The sequence below is a fragment of the Muntiacus reevesi genome, chromosome 4 (genome assembly GCF_963930625.1).
Source record: "Muntiacus reevesi chromosome 4, mMunRee1.1, whole genome shotgun sequence".
NCBI lineage: Eukaryota > Metazoa > Chordata > Mammalia > Artiodactyla > Cervidae > Muntiacus > Muntiacus reevesi.
Window position 1 is genome coordinate 90386826 of NC_089252.1, and position 26497 is coordinate 90413322.

The window sequence follows — 26497 nt, forward strand, 5'->3', positions numbered from 1 at the left end:
TTAGATTCTTTTTCCATATAGGTCAGTACAGAATACCGAGTGGAGTTCCAACAAAAATGAGTTTTAAAGGGAAAGAAAATTACCTTATGCTTGACACTGAACACAAAGTGATAACGATCCAGAGATTCAAAGGCTCTATAGGGAAAGGAGGTCTGTAGGAGGATGAAAAGATGTTTGTGAAACCTGGAAACAGAATCCCTTTGTCCCCGAGAGAAGATGTGGCCTTGTAGACACAGTGTTTGATCCAAAAACAAAAGGACACCAAAGTTCATAAACAGTCCTGAAATTGAAACTCACAGAATGTTCGTGTAAGTCACACTGACTGGTAACAAAAATATATGCTGGCCCATGGACTATGGGATTAGAAGAATTCTCAGGTTTCCTTTCTTATGTGGTCAGCACCTCTAGCAAGATTCCCTAACTAAGGGGATAAAAGGCAAGCCGCACTGAGACACACTGCATCTCTTCCCACTTCTTTTGGTCAATATGATGCTAATAAGGTTCTGTGTTTCTGCCCAAATAAATCTGGAAGAAAATCAAATGCATAATGGGGCCTGGGAGCCGTTCCTTCTAATATAACCTACCAACTCACTCATAACTCCACACACGTTCTTCAAGTTTCTGTATTACACCTAAAGAATAAGCCATACCTTGACAATTCAACACCAAGCAGCAGATTTCATAAATTACAGAGAAAGGTCAGCAATTCAGCCAGCCACCCTTTCCTCCATTAGTGAAATCTCCTGGAAGATAGGTTGTCGGACAGGGTAACAAGAAAGCAGAACACCCATCCATCCTGGGTTGCTAGAATCACTATCTTAATGAGATGCCATACCGTAAGTCAATGACCAAAAAAATACCAATGTGAATTCAGTTCACAAGATAGAGGGCCCTGGCAAAAATGTGTTTTAATACCTGATGAATAGCAAGCATCACTTCTCATTCTGCAGTAATCTAATTCCTTGGGTTATCTGAGATGATTTGGAAAAAAAGAAAAAAAATCTAAAAATAAATTTCTTGAAATTATTTAAAAGAAGATATCCTGAAGTTACCAAAAATATCTATTTTTTTCCTTCAAATTCATATAATCTTTCTCCTAAGGAGAACAGAAAAATTCAATATACAATTTATTCCCAAGAGAATACCTTGGCTTTAAATTTTTTTAAGTCCAAGAAGAAAAAAAAAAAAAAGGAAGGGAGGCAGAGAGGGAAATCCTTGAAAATTTCCTATACATTTCTAAATAGATAAATGTTTTCAAACTATAAACTCTTGTTTTCAACTATACACTGTCAGAATCAGGGGGAGCAATTCTGCTGAACCTGCCAGTTCAAGATCAGAGCAATCAGATATTTTCATAATCAATCAGAGTTAGAGAGATGAGACAGGGAAAATGCATGCTTGATGGATGTGCGGATGAAGACGCAGAGGTTGGTATGTGATGCTTCCTCAGCCAGGAGACTGTGTCCACAAGGCCAATCCCAGTTCCTCTGTGTCTAAAAGGATCCAGGTCAGATTTCAGATCTCAGACTTGCTTGTCAATAAAACTACCTGTGGCAGAAACTACTTCCATTAATGGTTCTTAATGATACACTTTGTTAATTCACAGTGAGAAATACAGAGTGCGTATTTTCACTATTGTGAAATATATATTATGCACTTCAGATACTGGTTAATTTATGACAAAGAAACATCCTTAAATTACAATACCCAATTGAATAGGGCTGTTCTTAAGAAACCTAGAGAATATATCCAATATGTGAATACATACAACAATAAAATTAACCACTCCATGTCACCTAAAATAAAAACCAATAATAGGAATAAAAAAAAATCACAAATTAATTAAATCAATGTAGAAACTTGCAAATCCTGCAGGTTAATCCTGCAAAGTTTCATGAATTTACGGACTGAATGACAACCATATGAGAAATAAGCAATGCAAATTTCCAATCCCTATGACTTCCAAACACTAGCCCTAAATTTACTAGAAACGGTCGACAATTTAAAACATGCTTTATAAACCTTCATATTTTAAGTATAATTCTGCAAAAGAAAGGGGATTAACCAGAAAATACTAATTGAGCTTTTCAAAATTATTCAACGCACCAACAGCAAAAATGTTCGTAACATGAGTTTGTGTGTGTGATTTTTCTATCAAGCTCTTGTAAACCAGTGAGAGACGGGAGAGATTTACCCAGGATTCTCTGGCACACGCTAAAGAATGTCTAACTGCACACATCCTCCACTGAGAAGCAGGTATGTTCTGTCCTAGCAACTTAAATCTTTAAAAATTAAATGACGAATTTACTGAGACTATACTATTAGAAAAAAAATATCTATTCAATATGATCTATGTCATTATGCATAAATTAGTACACTCGGTGTTACTCCTTGAAAATGTATATTCATAGAAATGTGGGTCAAGATTAAACAAATTAACTGCTTTTCTATTAATCATTTACTTCATAATATATGCTTATGATTTAAAAACTATAAAAGAGAAAGGAAAAAAATAACCATCTTTCTCTTACTTACCGTTCTGTAATAAATGATTCATATATCCATCCACAAAACTTTCAAAAATATGCAAACTATTTTTATAAAGTACTAAGTATTTAAGTATTTGAAGTAATCATGTATATGATACTCTCCTTTAAAATGTAATTTGAATCTCTTAGAATGCCACCTTATATGGAATCATGTTTCTGCTTGGTCCTCCACATAAGGACACTATACACAAAATCTGTCTAAACAGCTGCCAAACCTACCCACATTGCTATGCCCTACACCTCTTAATATACTTTGCTACTTAATATAACTGAAGTATAAAAATGCACAAGTTAGAGATAAACTAAATCTGTATGAAATATACAAATTTACCATTTGTTGATTTTTATTTAGATTAGTCTCTGGGTTCTAACAATATATTTGTGCTTCAACTTTGAACATATTTCTAGCATAACTAAATAGGGCAATAGAGTTAGGGCCAGTGTTACCAGGACATAGTAACATATAAGGAAAAATGATTATATTATTAAACCAGTTAGTATAGATTTTAATTTTAATCATATCACAATTACATATTTTAAGTAATAAAAACTTTTAAAAATGATGTCCATTTTTAAAATGAAATGGAAATAATGTTTCAACATACTTGGGTAATTTCTCTTTCATCGGATATAATCGCCTTAATAGAAATATAGATTTCAACTAATATACTTTAATATAATAACATTACCTTTGATTTAGACATAAACCACTACTAACACAAATCTGTGTCATCTCTTCTAAAATCTGTTCTTCGGCTTAAAAAAATAGACTACTAAAGTAAATAAAACAGACATTTCTCTATAACTTATTATTACTTAATTCATATAACTTTAAATAATCTAAGATGTAGCTAAAATAATTATGATACCTGTGAACAGCAGACAACTTAAATCTTAAATAAACCTTAGGTCTGTAAAAACCCACTGGTTGCCAATTTTCACCCAAGCAGAACAGAAAGTTTAATGTACAATCTACTTCCAAGAGAAAAACTTGCCTTTACTTGGAAGGTGGGGTACATAAAATATACATTAGGTGTGGCAATATTCAGAACTTCAGTCATAATAAAGTAAAATTTTCTGCTAAACCATTTCAATCATTTTTATCCGAACAGAATTTTAATATCAGTTTCTCTATGACACAGTTTCAGTACTCCATCACTACATTTCAAGAGTCTTTGCAAATAATAAAACAACTGGATTAAAATTTGTTTTTAAAGAATCTCTTTCCTTCTTTCTGGTAGAGATCATAGATTGCTTCCCAATTATCACACAGCATCCCATTTGCTTTCACAGTAAACTTTAAATAGTGAAAGATGTCCTTTCTGAGCATAGGAATCATTGCAAAGACCAACAATGAATCACCGGCGGGTAAAGTTCACTTTGTTTAATGAACAGTAACACTCGGGACTCTTCAGGATGGATCAATTAGGTAATGGGATTTTAAAAATTAAGAAGTAAGGAAGTCCTCTTACTTTTCTTTTAACTTCACTTGCATCAGTCACATTTAAGAGTTGCAATGTTTAAAGAAGGAGTACCTCCCAATGTGATTGCAGGACCCATGTGTGAGATGGAATTCTATTCTTAGACTTGTTACAATTTTCCCTAGTAATTAGGAAGCTATATGTCCTGGATAGAAAGATGCTAACAAGCTCCTGCAGTTTCTACTCTAGCAAGAAATCAAAGGGACCCAAAACAGACAACTCACTTCAGCTAAAGGATTATGCAGTCTGGTTATTAAAGCTAAGCTCTTCTACCATTTTCTATCTGAAGAGACTTTCTAAAAGAGTCAGATTCTACAGCCAAGATTATTTACTCAAGAAAAAAGAAAACTCAAGAATAGTCATGGAATGTATTTAGGGGAAAAAATATATATATATACAAGTTATTAGAAGAGGTTCATTTCAGATAACTTGTACAATTTTAAACTTTCCCAAAGAAAGATGGGAAGATATCATTATAAAAACCATCTATAACCTCCTGGTAATTTCTCACAGGACATCAACACTCTTCCCCCATTTAGAGAGGGTTACTATTAAATTTACAGTTAGTTGGAATCTTTCTTTGGAAATACAAAGCCATGTAGGAATCAATGTAGCTGATACTTACAAATATGTATCAGATGGGTCAATATAACCAGATAAACATGATGAGACAAATACAACACCTAGAAAATGGAAAATGTTGAAGAAGAAGAAGGCTTGGCCCAACCAACAAGAGCGACACTCACGTACCTTAAGGACTTCCATCGGCACCTGGGTGGCAGAGGGGAGGGTGGTGGGCACGCTGACGTTTATGGCTGGAGTCTGACTCACAGGCACTCTCTGTTGCATGAACTGGGCCGCCTGCAGCTTCTGCTGCTGCTCCCTGCGTTCCTGCTCCTGCATCTGCTCACGCATGAGTTGCTGGCGTAGCAAGATGCGTGATGTCATACTGGAGGAGCTTATTGGAGGCTTGGAGGCCCCAGGATGCTCCTCGGAACTGCTGTGGGGAAACAGAAAAACACATATTAAGTTCCTAATGAGAACTTTCATTTGCATTTTGGGGTATCCTAAATTGCACCAAACTATGAAATGAGCCTGTGCAAAATATAATCAGATCGCAGAGTAGTATTCCACCTAATTGAAAATCAAGAGCTGACAGGATTTAAGTTATCAGTAGTTGAATTAAAATAAGTCGGCTTGATTGCATCTAGGCATTTTTATCATACAGCTTATTTTTTTTTTTGACATTTTATATCGCCTACTACTCATCACCACCAAATATAGTGCTGCCATATGAAGTGCCAAGAAGCAAGGCATCTTAATGGTACCCGGAGTTTCACATTTAAAAATAATTTGCTTGATTTCCTTTTATAGTCGAATCTAGCCAAATAACAACTCCTGTATATTATCTAAATTCCTTGAAGATATCTAAACTGTTTACTAACACACAATAGTTCAAACAAAAGGTGAACTCTGTCATGGGGAAATTTTTCTACGATACAAGAAGTGAAAGTCATTAAAGAAGCCTTAAGACCAGAATCTTAACACTGAACTCAACCTCAGTCTTTAAGAAAGAGGGCAGAAGACAAGTTAGTTTGACAACACCATTCTTCTTTGCCTGGTTTTCTTTGTACAGTCTTTTCTTCTGATTCTTCTTGGCAAGTCCTATCTAACACATATTCTATGAGTTCCCTATGAGGCCTGCCTCTAATGGTGCTGGTGCTTGTTCTACCCAAAATCATTTAAGAAGCTTAAATACTTGTCACAAGTCAATAAAGAAAGGACTTCTTGATTTTCCTAAATATAAATTTCTATTGTTTATCTTGCTAGCTCTATGACATCAATAAGTAGATAAACCTCTCTGCTTTAGTTACCATGTCTGAAAAAGAGGAATAACAATATTTTAACTTATTTACTCATTTTTCAAAATGGGAGATGCTTTTTAAATGTCTTTTGCACCATTTATACTTGAAAGCCCTACCTCTTAGGAATTTTGTGAGGATTAAACAAAATAATGAATGAAATAATGCACATAAATCCCTTAATATAATGAATGCTATGCAGTACTGCCTCAATAAATGTTTGTTGTTGCAATTACTATTATCTAGAAATTTTCATTGTTTCTAGTAATATCATTTTCTTTAAAAAAAAATAAATAAACAGTTTTAGGGCAAGGAATATAAAACCTTATTTAGCACCTGGAAACAGAAAGAAGAGTAATATTTAGGAAATATTTATATTCACATCAAAGTTATTCTTCCAGAGAAGTATCTGTACCTTTAAGCTTCTTTCCTTGAATATAAATCCCAATATCATCCTTATCTTCTAACAAAGGCAAAATAAAGTCTTTAAATTACTGACCAACCTCACAAACTCCTTAAAGCTAAAAATCTTCAAATTCTTCATGTTAAAAAAAAAAGTACTAGAGAATAAAGAAATGTTTGCATTTCACCTTCACAGAGTTCCAGAAAACTATATAATAAAAATTATACTAGCATTTAACTCATTATTCAGCACAGAAACCTGGTTCAATAGCCTATGAAAACTTCATATAAAATAATGCTGTTAATATATAGTCATAAAAAATGGTATAGAGATATATTTATGGTTGTGAATTAAAACTATACAATATAGTAAACTTAGGAAATCCTGCTATTAGAAAGGTATGATTAAACTTAAAAAAATGTTTACTACAAGAAAAAGTACAAACATAATGATACCCTGAGCCATTGCTGGAATATAATACCACAATCCTCTAAGAAAACGACAATATTATCAACTGATTCGGAAATTTCACTGATGGATAATTTTCCTAGGAAAATAATTCAAAACATGGAAAAGCTGACATTACAAAGCTGTTGACAAATTGCACAGTATTCTGTCCCCTAACATGGGCATGATTATGTAAATTATGAGGGGAGATGTGGGTTAAATAATACAAACTTTCAGTTACAAGATGAGTAAGTTCTGAGGATCTAAAGCACAGCATGGTATCTATAATTAACAATCCTGCATCGTACACTTGAAATTTCTGAGAGAGCAGATCTTAAGTGTTCTCATCACACACAAAAATATGTAAGTAACCATGTGAGGTGATTAATGTGTTTCACAGCGAATACATGTGAAAAACCCTCCCATTGTACACCTTAAATAATTTTGTTAATTATACCTCAATAAAGTTAAAAAAATAAATAAAACCATTCAAAAGATTTAAGCATAAAACAGGTTAAAAAAAAAAAGTAAATTATGGACTTCCCTGGTGGTCCAGTGGTTAAGATTCTGCATTCCCAATGCAGGGTACACGAGTTTGATCCCTGGCTGGGGAACTAAGATCTCTCATGCCACACAGTGCAGCCAAACAACAAAAAAAGTAAATTATGATACATATAGATTTGATAATATACCTTTTTAAAAAATTGCTCAGCACACAGCAAAGTGCAGAATCCATGTCCTAAGACAAATTAAAAAGTAGAATCAAAAGTGGATGTCCATTCTAATCTAGAATAAGTAGAGTGTATGTATGTACACAAATACACACATGACTAGCAAAAGGATGAGAGTTGCCAAAGTGGCAGTGGGATTATAGGTGAATTTCTTACTCTTTACTTTTCCCCCTACAAGCCGTAACGCCACCATATTTTTTTCAGTGGCAGGATATATGCCACTAATTTGAAAACATGAGGAACATGAATTAACTTATAAGCATGAAGAAGTGACTTGAGTGATCAAAGTCACCATTTGGCTGGAAGAGACTAGATCCACCCTAGACAGCATTTTGACAAATAGGATAGGGAAGTGCTGACTTGTATCCAGCACACTGGTTCCCTTGGAAGTCTTCAGCATCCCAGAAGACTTAGACCCTCTTTCCTTTATAGATTCCTACAGATATACAAAGACTGAACAATGTTAATACCCGGTTTATTACTTTCATATCATGCATTCATCTACATCATAAAAATACCCCATCATTCCTCAAAAACACTCCAATCACCTGCTCAGGTTCTGCTAAAAGAGCACCGAAAGAAACTGCATTTTCCCACTTCTGAGTATGAGTTCAGAGCTCAAATATACTTTCCTAAACCCAGAAAAGAAGGCTATTTAAAAATAAATAAATAAATAGATGGTCTTGCTATTCAAAGCCTGTCAGGTTAAAACATTCCCAGAGAGACTGATCCTTTTGATAAAAACAGGAGCAAACCTTTGTGCCTTGGCAAATGCAGCTGTGGAAAAATCGCACTAATTAGCTGCTCAAGACAAGCCATTGGCTGTGATACCGGGGGAAAAAAATCCTTTCAATTAACAGTAAAGCATTCTTGAGACATCTTAAGTTAAAATTACTAGTCATCAACCTCTAAGGCTCAGACTTTAAAGTCAACAACAGTATCATTTAAAACATTTACTGAAATATCCTATTAGGAAAAAATTTACATATTTATATGGTAGACCCATATAAATAAATTAAACCCACACACAAAAAAATCTAGCAAGGCTCAGCTAATTGACATTTGAATAAGTCTTCTCAAAAAAAAAGGAAAAAGAGTCACTTCACTGCACACGTACCCTACTGGATATTTCCATGTTAAAGATGACTCTCAGATTCTCAGCTTTCCTCGATCTGCTAAACATCACTTCCTCTTAGAAATAATTGAATCTGCAATTATCACCCTATCGACAAAAACAAAGATACCTACACATCAAAATGTTAGCAGGTCACATGAGCAAGTTTTATACTCAAAGTCGAGTTTTATGTGAGAACATTACAGGTGGCCAAGAGCTTATTTTTAAAATGAGGACCTGATGCTTCAACTACTAACAATAAGAAGAGTTGTCTCAATGTATTTAGTTTTAAAAGCTGACCGAACTCATCCAGGACCCATGAACCTCAATGTGCATTAGGTGATCCTAATTTCATCAGTCTGATTCCTTTTAATCAGATTATGTAAAGGTCATTTATTCAACAAATAGCTATTGAGGGTTTCCCCTGTGCCAGGTGCTGGGAATACCTGGTTTCTAAACTCAATGAATTTAAAAGGCAGGGTTGTGTAATTTCTTTTAAGATGCCTTAAAATTAAGTCAATTATCTAGACTATTGGACTCTTATCTAGTTCCATGTGGGAAGGTGTACATCTCACCACAGGAAGTCACCCTTTGAAAGCCAACTGAAAGGGAGGCAAATGCCTTAACTGGGACTTACCCACATCACTAAGACCAGGCAACTTCCTGAAAACTGGGAATTGCTCAGCGGTGACTCAAGGAGTATGGCCATCAATTGGACACAACTTCTAGTTCAGTCACTGCTGACCAATCTGATCTTTAACGAGTCACTCAACCTCTCTGAACCTCTCCAAAACCCATCTCCTAAACATACAACAATGACTGAGTGAGCGAATGCCGGCTAAGTGACAGTGATAACACACCAGCTAGGATATGGGCACTTAGATAAGTAGCCATAAACATGACCTGAGTTCCTAACATGATGGCTGAATTTACATTTTTAACCTTTAAAGCCTGACCCTTCTCTGTGATGGTAGAGATATGTGGACATGTGCTCTGTGAATCATTGGTATATTCCAAAATTCAAAGAGTTAATTCCTCTGCCTTCATCAGCGACTTAAATATATCAGAAATCTCATGAAATCCAGTAGCTCACCATCGAAACAACACTTGCCTGACCAATCCTCACCTTTCATGGTGATGCCAATACCCCTCCACCAGACCTTAGGAATCAGTCTTTGGTCTCCATATACAGTCATCCAAGACATGAATCCGGTTGTCAGCCGCAACGTAGCCTCTAGGCTCAAGGAGCTGATGCACTTTCCCCTGCCTTTCCTCTCATCAATTTCTCAGGCAGAATACAGTCCTGGCCTTTACTAACCTGTGACCATGGCCAAGTCAGTCAATCTCTCTGAGCTCTGGTTTTCTTTATTTATAGATTGTTTAATACATTTGCCTCTTGGCATCATAAGGAGGATTAAAACTTGTAATAGAGGTAGAAAGCTTAGCAGAATAACCAAAATACAACTCAGATAAACTGGAAAACAGTTTACAAAGTAGTAGTCAGAAAACACAAAACCATGAACAAGCTACTTCTTTTTTATGCAAGAAAGTGAATTTTTATAACCTGTATGCAAGTGTGGATCATAGAATATCTGCTTTTTAAGGTTTAGGCAATCCCTTTTTGATTCAGAGAATTTGACAAAGTTTGAAGGGGCAGAGAGAAGATAATCTATCCTGAAGTTCACTCACAAGAAATAAAGTAAAACTCCTAGTATTTTTCTCCAGGAAAAAGGAATCTTCATTATAATCAATCAGTTGATAGAGCTCAAAGCCTATCATCTGCCTGCACTGGATACAACGTAATTACGTCCAAGAAAGCACAGTGGCTGATGTTCACATAGACAGTGAAGACACAGGAGGGCATGATAATTAACCTCAAGCACAGGTAAGAAAGCTATGTCAGAGATAGTTTAACCTACTAGGGTTTCCAAATGCAGAAGGCTGACTGACGCAGGATCAGCTGAGGACCCCGCCTAAAGTCAAAATACCCAGGCTCCATCCCCCAAAATTCTGACTTCAGGTTAGGTAAAGCTCAGGAATCAGTATGTCTACAAAAACTATGCCGCTGGTTCTGATGCCAGGTTTGGAAACTAGGACACCCAAGATCATTCGTTTGGTAGGAGTGCCGGGACATGAACCCATATCTTTGATTCTTAGACCAGAACACTTTCTTCCATGTCTGAGGAAATGCACATTTCATTCCCGGCCTCTGATAACTCCGACAAGAGCTCTGAAGAGTCCTTCTGATGCTGAACCCAACATGCTGAATGGAATGAAATGGGAAAGACCACCCACTCCTGCCAAAGGGGTTATAAAACCAACGAGACAAAAAATCTCTCCAGATACTACCAATGGATCATTATGGTTACAACATAACTATTCTATCATAAGGAAAACTACATAAGAACTTACAGGCTGAATCTGTAAAACTGCTGTTCTGTCAGCAAAAAGAGATTTTTAAGAGTCTTTAGAAAGTAAGTCCAAGTGCATAAATTACCAAAATAAGAGTAAGTAAATGGATATATCTTTTTAAATGGCAGTCTGGATATCTAACATTTTAGTATTTATTTAATTTATTTGACTCTACTGGCTCTTTAGTTGTGGCACGTGGGATTTACTTCCCTGACCAGGGATCAAACCTGGGCCCCTGCACCAGAAGTACAGAGTCCTAGCCACTAGACCAACCAGGAAAGTCCTGGTATTTAACGTTGTCAAAGGATCAGTTATTTCCATTATCTTTACCTTTCCATTCTTTCCAAAGTCATTGCTCTGTAAGTATAAAGATGACTTTTGATGAAAAGTATAAAGATGACTTTTGATGTATGGTAGAAGCAAGTACCAATAAGAATTATATATACATAAATATAAGAAATATATGGTGTATCTGATATATGATATATATGATAAACATATATCTCACTTAAAATAACTGAGAGTATAACTCATGTAAATGTGAAAGTACCAGACTTCACACTTTGGCTTCAAAAGTGGAAATCTTGTGGACTTCAGCCATCACCAACCTTGGTTGCAGCGGTCAAGAAAAAAAAAAAAGAAAACATGCCAAACGTCCAGTTTTTCTTGGTAACGCTATCAGCTCAGACAATAAATGCTACAGGTTTCTGGCACAGAGGAAATAAAAAGGCTTGCGAAGTGCAGCTTGTCTTTCTCCTCTTCTTTCCTTCAACAAATATCTGAAGGTCTTCCAAGGGCCCTGTTCTGCTAGACATGAGACCGGCTTGGTGTCCAGAGTGCACCGCATGCCCATCCTCTGGAGTTCTTTACTCTCTTTTGTACATGAGGAGGAAAGTGTTCTAAAACAGCAAGAATTGCCAAGTTAAAAATATGCAAGTTAAAAATCCAACATCATCACTTTTCAACACCTGGAATCCAATTAGTTTGAAAAAATCGTAGTCTCTCTGTATCTATTCAGGATTAATACTCTCTTAGCTGGACCTTCCACAGGCACCAGGAAGAGTAACTTCAATAACTGATGAGATGAAAATCAAAAAGAAGCATAATAAGACTTATATCAGTATTTTTCAAAGAAACATAATAAGACACCTACTATATCAATATTCTTCAAAAGAGGGTACAAAAAAAGATACCCTGGAGTATAGGAAGAAAAGATTGAAATTTATATAAAATTTACACATCATTTTTATTTTCTATTTTTATACATGTTGTATATTATAATATCAGGTTTCCCTGGTGGCTCAGATGATAAAGAATCTACCCAAGTTTGATCCCTGGTCAGAAGATCCCCTGGAGAAGGGAAAGGCTACTCACTCCAGTATTCTTGCCTGGAGAATCTCATGGACAGAGGAGCCTAGCGGGCTATAGTCCATGGGGTCGCGAAGAGTCAGACTCAACTAAGCAACGAACACACACACATTATAAATAGCATCAGTATAGTGACACATGTATGAAATTTATAAGTAAAATAAAACATGTTGAGAGAGCCGGCTTGAAAAACCTTACTTTAGGAGATATGACCCAAAATGTTTGAGACCTCTCTAATATTAGCCCAGTGTTCTTCCAGGCAATATTTACCATCAGATTTTTAAAAATTTGATTATATGCACCCCGCCCAAATAGATTTTCTTACTTCTATACACTCCAACCAAGGAGTATCTGTTACTGAAAGCTATTTTCAAACAAGGATATGAAGGTGCCATTTCCTTCTTTTAAGGCCATGACTGTCCTCCATTTCCCACAGATGCCACCATGGCTTTCCACACTCTTCACTCTCAATTCCTTTCTAAGAAATTATTTCTGGCAGCCTACTATCAAAAGGTCATAATGCAGATAAAGTAGACGGTCCCACACTCAAGCTTCCTATCTTTCCTATCAAGCTGCATTTCACTAGATCACATTCTAGAATTCCTGTTTACACTGTTCAACCATGGAACCTCATTCACATCTAGATGCCATATTTTAAAAGATTCTGAAAAATCCATTCCTTACAAGGTATAAGCAATTGATATGGCATAACAATATATCCCACTGCTGGTGGGCTGCCGTCTATGGGGTTGCACAGAGTCGGACACGACTGAAGTGACTTAGCAGCAGCAGAGCAATTTAAAAGGAACAAACTTTTATCCAAAACTATAGTTGGTAAAGAATCTGTCTGCAATGCAGGAGACCCACTTTCTATCCCTAGGTCGGGAAGATTCCCTGGGAAAGAAAACACAACCCACGCCAGTACTCTTGCCTGGAAAATTACATGGACACAGAAGAGCCTGGAGGGCTATGGTCCATGGAGTCACAAGAGTCAGACACAACTTAGTGACGAAACCATCACACCACCATGACAATCTAATGAGAAAATTCAGGCATGAGTATAAAGTAATTGGAAGGATATTTTTAAAGACTGAAAAGCCTTCTATCTCTACTCAAACGATCGCCCCAGTCACGGGTGTGCTCTGTCCATGTGTCAAAATAGCATCACAACAGGTGAGAGAAGATTCTGAAGCCTTAGACTGCCATCACCTAGCAATTACTACATGTCTAGGAGAGTTGGACTGTGAAGAAAACTGAGCGCCGAAGAATCGATGCTTTTGAACTGTGGGGTTGGAGAAGACTCTTGAGAGTCCCTTGGACTGCAAGGAGATCCAACCAGTCCATCCTAAAGGAAATCAGTCCTGGGTGTTCATTGGAAGGACTGATGCTGAAGCTGAAACTCCAATACTTTGGCCACCTGATGCAAAGAGTTGACTCACTGAAAAAGACCCTGATGCTGGGAGGGATTGGGGGCAGGAGGAGAAGGGGATGACAGAGGATGAGATGGCTGGATGGCATCACCGACTTGATGGACATGTGTTTGAGTAAACCTCGGGAGTTTGTGATGGACAGGAAGGCCTGGCGTACTGCAATTCATGGGGTCGCAAAGAGTTGGACACGACTGAGCGACTGAACTGAACTGAACTGAACTGACTGAGGACATACCAACCAAGATGCAAAGTTTGCAAAACTGTGTGGAAATCAAGACAAAAGTACCAAGTATGATCTCAGGGGCAGTGAGTATATGCACTTGTCATGGTCTAAAAGCCAGCCTTACAAATAGTGGTAATGATTTATGGTGGTCACATGTTACTTATGCCTGCTCACCATACTGTCTCATTTCTTTGAGAAAGGACCCTAATTCCACCCTGAAAAACCAGCCCCCTCACATTCCATTCATGAGGCAGGTTATGGTGGTGCTACTAACTCCAGACCTAGAAACATAACGTGGGTTTGATCAATCAACATACCCATCGAATGGGCCTGTAATCTAAAATGATCCAATAAGAGGCAGCCCAGTGCCTTTGACTAGAACTACTGGGATAAAAGACCTCTAATTATACTAAGGTTTGAAAAGATGGTAGGATATAAACCTGGAACTTCCTGGACCTATGTGGAAAGAAAGGCAAACTAGAGGAAACAGTGATGTGAACTGAAAGAAACAGAGGCCTAGAAAGAAGGAAGAATGTAGAAGAAGCCAGCAAGTGGATGACACAAAGCATGTGGATCAAACCATCCCTGAAGCCTTATAACCCTGGACTCTGGATATATTGATTTAGAAGGGACTCTCAATCTCCATTTCTGTTTAATCCAGTAGGATGTGCTCCGTTAAATCACAGTACATTTTTGTGTCATTTTAGAAAATATCAGTTATTGTTAAAAAAAAAAAAATCAATGTTTTTGCCTAAGAGCTACAACTTAATCTAGCTATCCATTCTATTTTGCCCTTGTTTTGGCTGGTACACTGCCACTCACATTTCCCACCTTTTCAGGGGGTAGACTGGCTTCATGCCTAAGTTTTGCTAGTGAGACTTCAGCAGAAAGATCACGTGGTTTGTTCAAAAATTCTTCCTAAAGAGACACTCATTTTGCCATCATGTATCTTAGAATTTAGTTGTAATGGCTGCAGCTCTAGCAGCCACTTTGGACCATGAAGATGAGACCCAGACTTAAGGATAGAGCTGGAACGTTCCTAGCCCCTCATGACCAGACAGAGCTAGCTCTATGAGGGCAGAGATTTCTATGCTTTATTCACCAGCACCTAAATTCCCCAGCATCTAAAAGAATATTTAGCACATAGTGGGATGAAATAAATATCTACCTAAAGAGGAAATTTGGTATCTCTATCCTAACAAATAACCCACCTCCTAAAATCAGGTAACACGAGAACCTTAATGCTGGACGACCTTCAGTAAAACCATTGCTCGAGTCATCCAGTGACAGAGAACAGTCTTTTCCCAAAAATCTCAGTTCTAGAGACCAACTATATTAGTTTAATTATAAGACAAAGTTTTCGTCCATATTTTAAGGTTTCTCAAGTCAGACTAGGTCATATTATGTATATACATATATTTAGTAGAGCTTTCTTCTTCCCTAAACAGTCATCTTATAATCAATAGTAAATCGGATACAAGGAAACCCATTTGCTAGACAAATACTGTGACACTGGATTAGTCATAGCCACTCAAAAGCACAAAGGAGTTATAGTTTGGATAATTCAGAAATCTGAGCATTGGAGAAATACAATTAAAAGGCCACAAGAAGAGACATCAATTCAGTCAGTATCTGAAATGAAAATCCATAGAATGAAACAGAAAAACAGAAGCCACATACCCAGAATACCTCTGTTGAAATTCCAGCTCTATCGTTTCTCAGTGATAAGACGTGGCCAGGATCTTTCACCTGCCCAAACCTGAATTTTGTCATCTACAAAATGGAGGTAGGAGAAAAGTACTTTTGTCAAAGAGCAAGTATGAGAACCGAATATGCTAATGCAAGTAAGATTCTTAGAACAGTGGTCAGCACACCCTGCAGAAAGTAAGTAAATGTCAGGCAATGGATTCTTCTGCGCAGTGCTGGTCTTCAATTCCTAAACCGGTACTCTCTGAGCTTTCTAATAATTTGAAACTATTGAAAACTGACAAGTTATTTTCTAGGAACCCGAATTCTTACAACGCTGCCTTCTGCTATAATGTCTCTTTGCTTTCTAGAGGCAAATACAAAGGAAACAATTAATTCACAGAGTGTACCCTCCCCAAAAGAAGAGGCAAGAAGTTAATGAGCAGCTCAGTGAAAAAGTTTTGTCAAAGATATGAACTAAGAATTTCATTCTGAGAGTTTATAAGGGAAGCATGGTCCTATGGCCAGTATTTTAGTCAACCAGAAAAAAACCAAAATCAATTAAGCAAAAGTAGTTGAAATTAAGCATCACTTTGGATATAAATTAAGGATGACATCACTACTATCCTAAAGCTAAATGGCATGTTTTATCCATTTGTAACATTCATTAATTTGCTTAAAAATAGTATTTCAAAAATTACTAAGTTATGGAGGACATTCTTGTGTGATATGAACCACAGAGAACTAACTAGTATCTGATTTACAAAGGATAAAATTGTACATTTCTAACCTGATGACATTTTAAATACAGAATTATGTATATACTCTATTCATAAAATGTTCTATCATTTTAGAGAGATGAGTAATTAAACTGTTTTAATGACATATACAATTTAAAAAATCTATAAAAGCAAACCATACAGCAAAAATAGAACAAGACGCTAGAAAACAATTTAAATAATTATAAAGTCTTTTAAAGATGTATCCACTGAACATTAGGAATTTTACCACAATTACATTTACAGGAATTTTATTTTTTAAGAATCAAATTCTAAAAATAGTTCTGCTACTTTTAGTATTTTTCCATTATTCTTGCCTTCTTTAAACACACCTTCACAAGCTGCTGAACATAATGCTTTTCTGACTTAATCAGAACCTCTCTCATGACCCAGGAACGTTCAGTAAATAATTATTAAGCTCCAGAGGTGGCTTTTGCTTAAGTTGATTTGCTTGAATGCCTATTCACTTAGGGACATGGCTTTTAGTATTGTTTTCAAATCTTATCACCTAACATTGAAAGTAAATATTGAAGGAAATGGCGGGGAGGGGGGGGAAGCTGTGATCCATTTAGCATTTCTCCATCTTAGTATTTCTTTGAAAGTGCCAATTTCAAACTCGTTCTACATTTCTGTGCCAGATAGATGATTCTGATGTTTGGATGTTTTCTTTTCCTCTCAAAGAGAAAAAAAAAATCAATATAAAGAAATGCAAATGAAATGTTTCTTAATGCAAGTATACTACTCCACAGTGTGGGGGAGAGGGGAGAGGAGAAAGCAAAAAATCCAAAGTGTCTGCAAGGGGACAATTCTGACCAATGTCACTGAGCACACTCATTTTCCTGAAGAAAATCCTTTTTTAGTCATTGCAAAGCCTGGCTTCAGACTACCTTAGTAATCATAAATCAAGCTCTGCTATCACTCAGATTTTTCCAGCAGTCATTTTTGGGGCATGATTAATTTAAGACCAACATTCCATTTCAAATGAGAAAGCAAGAGCTAATGGACTAGCATTTCAGTACCCCCACCCCCACAAATTAGTTGTTATCCTTGTCCCAGTCACCTACCAGAGGTTACAGCTGAAGCCGATTAAAGCCACATCACAGAGTAACAGTCCCAGAATTTTTAACTCCCGATAAAACCTTCCCTTTCTCTGTCCTCCCCTTAAAAACAAAAAACAAAAAACCAAAAAAACTCCTGCCAAGTGGTCCCAGGATTATTTCCAGAATAAAACTTCACTTACAGATAAAAGCTTTCAAAGGAACAAGGCATGAACATCTGAACTCTAAGCGCCTCCATCTTTTTTCCTTTAAGGTGTTCTGCAAGCCCTTGGCGAAGAGTGAAAGTCAAAGTTAGTTCTGGCGCTGGCTGTGTCACTAGGGGTGGCTCCTGATAAGGCCCTGGAAACTCCAATCCAAACACAGCTCCTGCTACAACGGTGCCCGGTGTCTGTCTGCAACAGCAGACCTGTTTAATCCAGTACCTACTGTACCTGCAAGACAAAAACTGCTGCCTCACCCTGCAACAGGGGCTTCACGAGGACCAGGGCACCACCAGAAACCCAAGCCAGCAGCCAGGCAACACCTGGGATGCTCACTTAGCCCTCTCGAGCACCGGTATGGGTACCGGTGGGGGCTTGCAGGGACTGTGTGTTATTAGAGAACGTGAAGGCAGAGGTAATGTTACATCCCAGTGAATTTCTAACACCGAAAAGAGCCACAGAATCCAGGAGGGTTGTGGGACAGCTCATGTCCCGTCTCCACTGGGGAGACCTCTGGCATCAGCTCATCACACAGCTCTTCCTGCTTCACATCTGTGCAAAAGCATTTTTGGAACTGGAGGTTGATCAATGAACATGCTTTCCTGCTGACAGGCTCGAGATCTGGGCAGCATTCCTCACCCTCAGACCCCAAGAATATAAGGAGTGCTATCCCTTGCTCAAGTCTTGGTGGAAATCAGACACAAGCTGCTTCTTACCATGGGCAGTATCTTTTAGGACATCTTTAGCCCATACCTCTGCATATTCTTAAACTGTCACCCAATTAAACTCTGAACTCACTGCAATAATAACAGATACTCTCAAAAGACACTTTAAAATTCTGAAATGACAGTGTCAATAATATCAAATATTGGTGTAGCTCCTGCAGACTCAGCACATCAAAGATGTCATGCAGATTCATGAAAATGTCTGTTCCTCCCTACACACAATTCAAAGGTCAGAATAAAGACAGCTGATGTGGACTAGCTGTGTACCCTGGGCCAGTTACTTCACTTCTCTGTGCCTGAGACTGTCCTCAAAGTAAACGGCTGGAAAACAGTGCAATCTCTATAAGCCATACTCAAACTTGAATTTCATGTGATGAAGTGATCTTTCTTTAGTTTCCCTTTAATAATGGGCAATATCCAGCCAGAAGTCTCAGACAAGCTATTCCTGGCCCTTTGTATTCTTTGTTCATTTTTCATTTTTTTCTTTTGTTGAATAAATATTTATGGAACACCTACTACGTCCCAGGCACTTTGCAAAGTCTTAGAGCTTCAAGTCTAATGGGACACATCTTAAATAATCACCCAAGTATTTAATGTAACATGATGAATGTGACAAGGAACTGGGAAAGCTTAATATGTAAGGGTCAGGAAAGGCTTCCCTTAAGCAGGGACCTCTGGGCTTCGATGTGAGTGGGGGGTAGCAGTTATGGGTTATGAGTGTGAAGGGGGGACGGGAGAAGAGTCTTCTAAACAGCGCTAAAACATGTGCAAGAATCCTGAAGTGGGGAGTTAGAAGGAAGCTCCACTGTGGCTGGAGGTCAGACAGCAAGAGGAATCACAGGCATCCATGAGACTGAAGCAGTGGCTACGATCAGACCATCAGGACCTGGGAGACCAGGGAAGAGTCACTGATCTTCCAAGATGAAGAGGAAACCATTGAGAGGTTGTAAGCAGGCTCAGATTTGTGTTTTTAAAAAGGTCCCTCTGGCTGCCGTATTGAGAACCACCCAGAGAAGCAACAAGATTAGTTACTGCCATAGTCCTAGTCAGAGGTGACAATACTTCATGGAGGTGAGGGGAGGCGATATGGGGAAAATGGACAAGAGTGGAGAGAAGTGGATGAAAGCAGGTAGATTACTCGCAATGCTAAAGACCAATACGTAGAAGAAATGTGGGTGGGGTGGGGAAACCAGATCCCTGATGAAAATAATCGTGCTCGTTATTAACAAGTTATTGAGGACTTTCTACATACTGGGTATTGTACTGAGTTCTAGCATTAACAGATGACTAAGATCCTACACTATTCCCCTTACTAACCTAGTCCACACCTCGCTTTTCCTGCCTCTGGCACAGTAGAGCATATAAATCAAAAACACAAGTTTTGGTGTCAACTTATTCAGATTCAAATCCCACCACTTATTAATCTGTGACTTTTGTGCAAATTTACCAAACTTCCCATGCCCCAGTTTCTTCACCCGAGAAAGGGGAAATGATAAACGGCTATCCCATAGGTTACTGTTAAAACTGAAGGAAATAATATGTGAACATATGTAATATGTATGGTACAGTCTAAGGAAGCAAGCTGTATCCTTGCTCTCTGCCCTCCAGCCACAGTGGAACTTCCTTCTTCGACACATTAAGCTCTCAATTAAAAAAGTAGCTCTTATGATTATGATTATGGTTTAAACTCTCTATTCTGGATGCACACTGACTAACCTACAGAACCAATGGAAATTCAACAGAGTGGCGGGGGGTGGGGAATAAAGAAATCTGAAGATCAAAGAAAACAGAGAGGTTAGGAAATTACCATATCAGAACCTTTAAGTGATGATTTTTTTTTTTTTTTTTAAAGACCAAGCTGGACTATCTCCCACCTTGGACACTATTTGAAGCTGAATTAAGTTACACGGTTCCCGGTAAGTTTTAGAAATGAAACCCTGATTTATTACATGCTTACACACAGGGAAAATTTGTACCCTCCGCAGGCTCTCAAATGTTGATCATGAAACCAATGGAATCAATTCCAGCCATTCCAACAGGGACAGCGCGTGGTGCCAAATTCCCCCCTGGAAGGTTCTGCCAATGACATCGCCTGATATTTTGTCCTGGACAATCTACCAACCCAAGGAGGCTATCCATTGACTGTTTACATAGTTTTTAAGTAAAATTACTTTCAAGGGGCATGTGTTCAACTTATTATTGGTGCCTTCAGAAATATCTATGTCACGTGAATGTTCTTGGGGAATCTCCCTGAGCATAGCAATGAAATACCCACCAGCAAATGGAATAAAGTTTGACATACACCTCTGATAAAAGCTATAAAATTCATGAAACATTACATACATTTCCATAATCCTGTCCCTCAAGTAGTCACACAATCATTTAATAAGTGCCTTCTTAGTGGCAAGAACCAGGTCTGTTCGTTTTACTGTTGTATCCCTAGAACCTAGTAGAATATACAGTCCACAATTGATGTTCAATAAATACATTGACAATGAGTTAATCTATAATGTGTAAGCAACTCTCTTGTTCATATTTGTACTATTCAGATATATATCCTAAGTGCATATACACATACAAACGTATATGTATGCATACACACAGACACATAAATGCATATATACACGCAAACCCTAAAATTTAAATACAAAATATGAACTGGTAGAGACAAAGGAAAAATAACACTTTTAACATGAAACACTGAGTGTAGAATAAAAATATTACCTGTACTCCAATATAATTCAAACCTTAACTGCTATTCCTTGCCCTAAATTCCAGCAAATCAACTAGAGTCATCAGAATTCTTACTGACCTTTTCCAAAGACAACTGTAACAAAAATGGAACTTAAAACTATCAAACATCCAAGTGACAGCCATTTTTTTTTTAAAACTAACTTTGGGCCTCAATCTTTTTGGAAGGAAAAACTCAATCACTATGTTGAACGAGTTAGAGAAGAGATAAGAGGTTTTACTTGTTATCCTGTCCAAAACTCAGCTGAAGAAAAGTAGAACCACTCTTTTAACACAGTCAGAATCCTTCTTATTTTATTTGGATATCAAATGTTTTATTTTCCCCAAAGCACATCACTGTCTTACATCTTTCCTTCTGACAACTATAGCTTTTTTCAATAAACTACTTCTCATCATCCTAACAATAATTAACAGCTGAAGACGTGATACATGCCAACCACTATACTGACTCATGAACTACCTGTTACATACAATTTAGGAAGCATCTACCCATAATGTTTCATTATGATACCAGGCAACGGTTCACCAACCTGCATTTCTATCAGAAAGACTTAGGGACCATTCTCCCCCCACCATCCCTTTAAAATCAACTCAGAAGCATTAAAAAATACAAATGTCAAGGATCTTCCCCCAAATTAATGACTGAATGGGACTTTCCAAAGCATTGTTTCAAATTCCAATCTTTTAAAAAGATTCTCATAAAAGACTAATATGAAGTCAGGCCTGGGAACCACTACTATATACCATATTTCAACATACATAATTATATATAATATGTTCTATGAAAATTATCTCTGCAAGAGTGAGAGGAAAATATCCAAGATTCTCAAGTTCCCTTTATCTGTTGAAATAAGAAGTCTTTACTTGTATAGTCTAATATTGTAAAGTGTCCGCTTGGAATTATTATACAATGGATATGCTTTGAATGTTAAGTGAAAGTCTTATAATGAGGTAATTAACAAGTATCGTGAAAGTGGCTGCAAAACTCAAAAACTTCTATCCAGAGTAACAAACACATCTGGCTCTTTCCCCACATGCCATCGTGCTCACATTTTGGAAAGTCAGATGTCACCAAAAGGCCCTTCGACTCAAACATTCACTGATGTGCCCAGCATTTGAGAGATGTTTCTCAGTGCTGTGGGGAAGATAAAGAAGATGTGAGAGCTTCTGCTTCTCTGGGGCTCACCCCAGGAAAACTCCAAACTCACATACACAGGCCCATGGCTAAGAGTGAGGAGCTGGGGACAGACAGAATGGCAGTTTCAGGGGTTCCTCTCCACCTTTCAGATGCGGTCTCACGGGTTTTGTGCTTCTTCCCCAGGGAGGGCTTCCTCCCCCAGCCCATCCTACCTAAAGAAGGAACATCCACTTCTGCTGCTTACTCTCTCAGCAAATGCTTCTTTTTTTGTAGCACTTAATCCAACTCCTAATCATCTGTTTTGTTTGTTTGTCTGTCTTTTATCCTGGAGGGCAAGGTCCTTCGTGTGTATTGCATTCTCAGTGCCTGGCATATAATAAGTGCTCAAAAAACTTTGGTTCAGTGAACGATGGATGAATGGATGAGTGGAAGGAAAGATGAACAGATCGAAGAGTGACAACATAAAAAAAGATCAGGTAAGGACGGAGCTATGAAATATAATTTTGATGACAGCATTTAATTAATTAGGAAGTCAACAGGCAGTAGTGGGGCTCAGAATTGTAAACTTTTCATTTGGAAGCTTTCAGTTGCTGAACACAACTCATTTTCATGGGTAAAGTACGAGGATACAAAGCTAAAGGAACTGGCAACCCAGTAGTTCTAATTTGAAAATACTCACAGCAGGACTGAAGGAAATTTTAAATGACTATGTAGCTGCAGAAATAAGTGTTCAATACCACTCAATCACATTTATCTCTTTCATTCTGTTTTTTTTTTTCCTACTCCCAAGAACATAATCTCCCTCTAACAACGATGGGACAGCATCTTCTGAAGACTGCTCATTGTACCCAGCTCACAAAGAAGCCCTTTAAGGGTGAAAAGGAAAATGCAGACAAGACCAAGATGACCCCAGGTAAATTTAATCTAGGATCCTGTTGACATTACCAAAGAACTCTTTAGATTTAGAGGAAAAAAATAATGCTTTTTAAAACTATTTAGAAAACTCTGTCCTGAGAATACAAATATAATCTACAAAAAGAGGCATTTCAAATGCTGGCTGAAGTAAAATTTTAAGCAATTAATGAAGGGAGAAATATTTGAAATAATAGTTGGTCTTTCATAAATAATCAATACAAGAGATTAGTTCCTTACCTTGAGCTCTCTGATATTATCTGTTAGACTTCACTTCAAAAGAAATACTTGCTCTCCATTAAAGGCGATTCAGAGACTGTTTCTTTGCTATCTATCAATGGCAGTGGGGTATTTGCAATAAGCAGAACATAATCCACAAAAAAAGCCAAGTTCATGAGGCAACATAAACTTGAGGAAGGAAACACGGATGGAGATTATGCCGCTTTGATGGCATTTTCTCAAATAAGAAATTTAGTAAAAATGCAATTACTTTCCTTATCAAGGTAAATAAATAGAAAAAGATAAGCTGTTGCCATGGAGGCAGGCGTGCAAAGTTATTCACACTAAGACTTTATAATAAGTCAAATCTTCCACTTCAGGACTTTAAAATCACAGTGTTTTCCTCTCAATTCAGTGGTGAATTCCTAACTTATTTAAAAAGAAAAATACAGATTTCTCTTTCACTGTAGTAACTTTTTTCTTTAATTAAGTAATTAAACTGAATAGCAAAGAATCACATAGAGTCTCTGCTATCCTAATGGTGTTGGGATGGAAACAGGAGGGTGCAACCCTGTGGTCATCATGAAAGACATCAGTTTCATTCTTCTTCCAAGAGTCCAGATATTAAAATATTTTAAAACAACACAAATTCAGCTATGACAAGTGGCCTCCACACACCCCCTGTGCTGAGGTCCTGGCTACTAAGGCAGGTGAGTCCACCCTTCCCCAGATTCTCACTCGGCATCAACAACTGAAAGAACCACCCGATCCTTTATGGCTCAAGGGGAACTGGAAAAGCGATGAAGACGGAGAAAAAACAGGCACTTTGCCAATTAGCCTTTCTGTTCCATTCACGTAGGTTTCATACTTGTATTATAAAAACTGAACTCAAGGTGGAGATAGATTTTCTCATGGACAATTACAACACTGTGGTGGAAGGCGGTATGAAAGTGCGCCAGGTGTGATAAATCTCCTCTGTACAACATGTGGTAAGAATCCAGGGCAGGTGCTTTAGCCTGTGAGGGGTCCACTATTTCATAAATAAGTGAATAGTTGTTTAAGTCTCTCTTACTTAACGATATAAACTTCAGCTGGAGACAGCATTGTGTGGTGATGTACTATAGACACACACACACCCCAGGCGCTGTGTTCACCTCATAGCTTTACCCTGGGCAACTCACTTCATTTCTGAGTCTCGAAATCTGCATCTGTAAAATGGAGATCTCTATTACATCACTTATTTAGTAGGGTATGTGACTAAATGAAGTGAGGTATGAAAGGTACCTAGCCAGTGCCTGCAAAAAAAATCACACTCAATCAATATTATGCAATGGAAAAGGACATTTTCAGAATACTAGGGCACGAGAAGTGAGTCCGTGGAGCCTCAAAGAACATCAACTTGTAGGACAAATCAAAGTTATTATTAAGAGAAAAAAGTGAAAGGGCGCCCCTGGCGGTTCAGTGGTAGAGAATCTGCCTGCCAATGTAGGAGACACAGGTTCGATCCCTGGACTGGGAAGATCCCACATGCCATGAAGCCAACTAAGCTTGTACCCCAAAAATACTGAGCCTGTGCTCTAGAGGCCAGGAGCTGCGACTCTGCGACTACTGAGCCCATCTGCCCTAGGGCCCGATCTCCACAACAAGATAAGTCACCACAATGAGAAGCCTGCACACTGCAACAAAGAATAGCCCCTCTCTTCACAACTAGAGACAAGACCATGCAGCAACAAAGACCCAGCACAGCCAAATGTAAATAAATTATTTATTAAAAAGAGACAAAAGTGAAAATGTTTTTGAAACATGGTATTTGAAGATGATGTGCAGATTGAAAACAAATCTAAGCTCAGAAAAGGTCCAGAGATATTTGTGGATAGCATATTCATTCATAATGAAAAACTAAAAACTAAGATGCTGATGGGGATCTGAAACTTATTCTGACAGTGTACAGTTATTGATGCCTTTTTAATAGTTGTCTTAGCTACAGACAAAACTGCTAGCCCAGGAAACCTTCAGTTCTGACAATGTGGCAAATACTTTTTTAATTTGTATTTTAACTTTATAAACATATTCGTAAGTCAGGAAGGAAATAACATACCCAAATAAGCAAAATATAACAAATCAAACTTCTGTGTCCAAAAGAAAGATCTCCATAGGTTAAATTTATGTCAACAGTCAAAATTTCCCAAACTTCCAAAGCATCTCAATACTTACCCTTACACTAATGACATCCTGTTTCAGTTATGCTGAACAAATAGGGTTTGAAATGGGAAAAATAATATTTGCACAGGAATCCTTCCTGTATGTTGATTAAATCTAATCAATCACAGTAAACTCGATATGCAACAGCATTCTGCATCTAATTTACACTCTAAGGAGTCTTGCCTATAATCAAAGAGTATATTTATGTTGATAGTAAAATGTTAAAATAACCAATATTTTAAATTAATAGCCTGTGTAATTTCAAGTAAAACTGCTATGTAGTGATACAAAGGAAAAAAGACATCTTTGCCTGACAAAATTAAGTTATATGTCCTTAAAAAAAAATAGTGCCTATCAGAACTATCTAATTCTCGCTTTGACATTTACCATGTACTTATTACCTGCCAGGTATTACAGATGAGACTGGTGAAGGAGATTCAGAGAATCACCACCACTTTCAATCAAGCTTATTAATAAGCTCCTCATATCAAGTAACACTGGTTTATTTTTAAAACATAAGGATATAACGTTGTAAAGCAATTATACTCCAATAATAAAATTTTTTAAATTTCAGAACAAAGGAAAAACATGCATATGGGCAAAATCATGAATAAAAGCTAGAAAACTCAAAAAATTCTTATTAAAATTCATTCATTCAACAAATCTTTACTGAGCACCTACTTGTCCCAAGTACTACTGAGTAGGCTTGAGATACATTAATGATATACCACGGTCTTTAGATTAGGAAATCAGAAATGTTTTGGAGTAATTCTGAATGCTCAAATCTTTTACTAATTTAAACAGGTA

At 37.4% G+C, this 26497-nt stretch overlaps 1 protein-coding gene across 4 annotated transcripts in view; it reads right to left on the reverse strand.

The window, feature by feature from the left end:
* The window catches only part of MITF (melanocyte inducing transcription factor), a 223077-nt gene that overhangs the window by 82540 nt on the left and 114040 nt on the right, over positions 1-26497 (reverse strand). For 2 of the 4 annotated variants that reach the window (XM_065933303.1, XM_065933302.1), the window contains exon 2: positions 4781-5030. In XM_065933303.1, the coding sequence (XP_065789375.1) occupies positions 4781-5030 (250 nt within the window). Of the gene's footprint in view, positions 1-4780; positions 5031-17725; positions 17810-26497 lie in introns of those variants that run through there. The other 2 variants (XM_065933305.1, XM_065933304.1) reach the window with 2 other exon arrangements.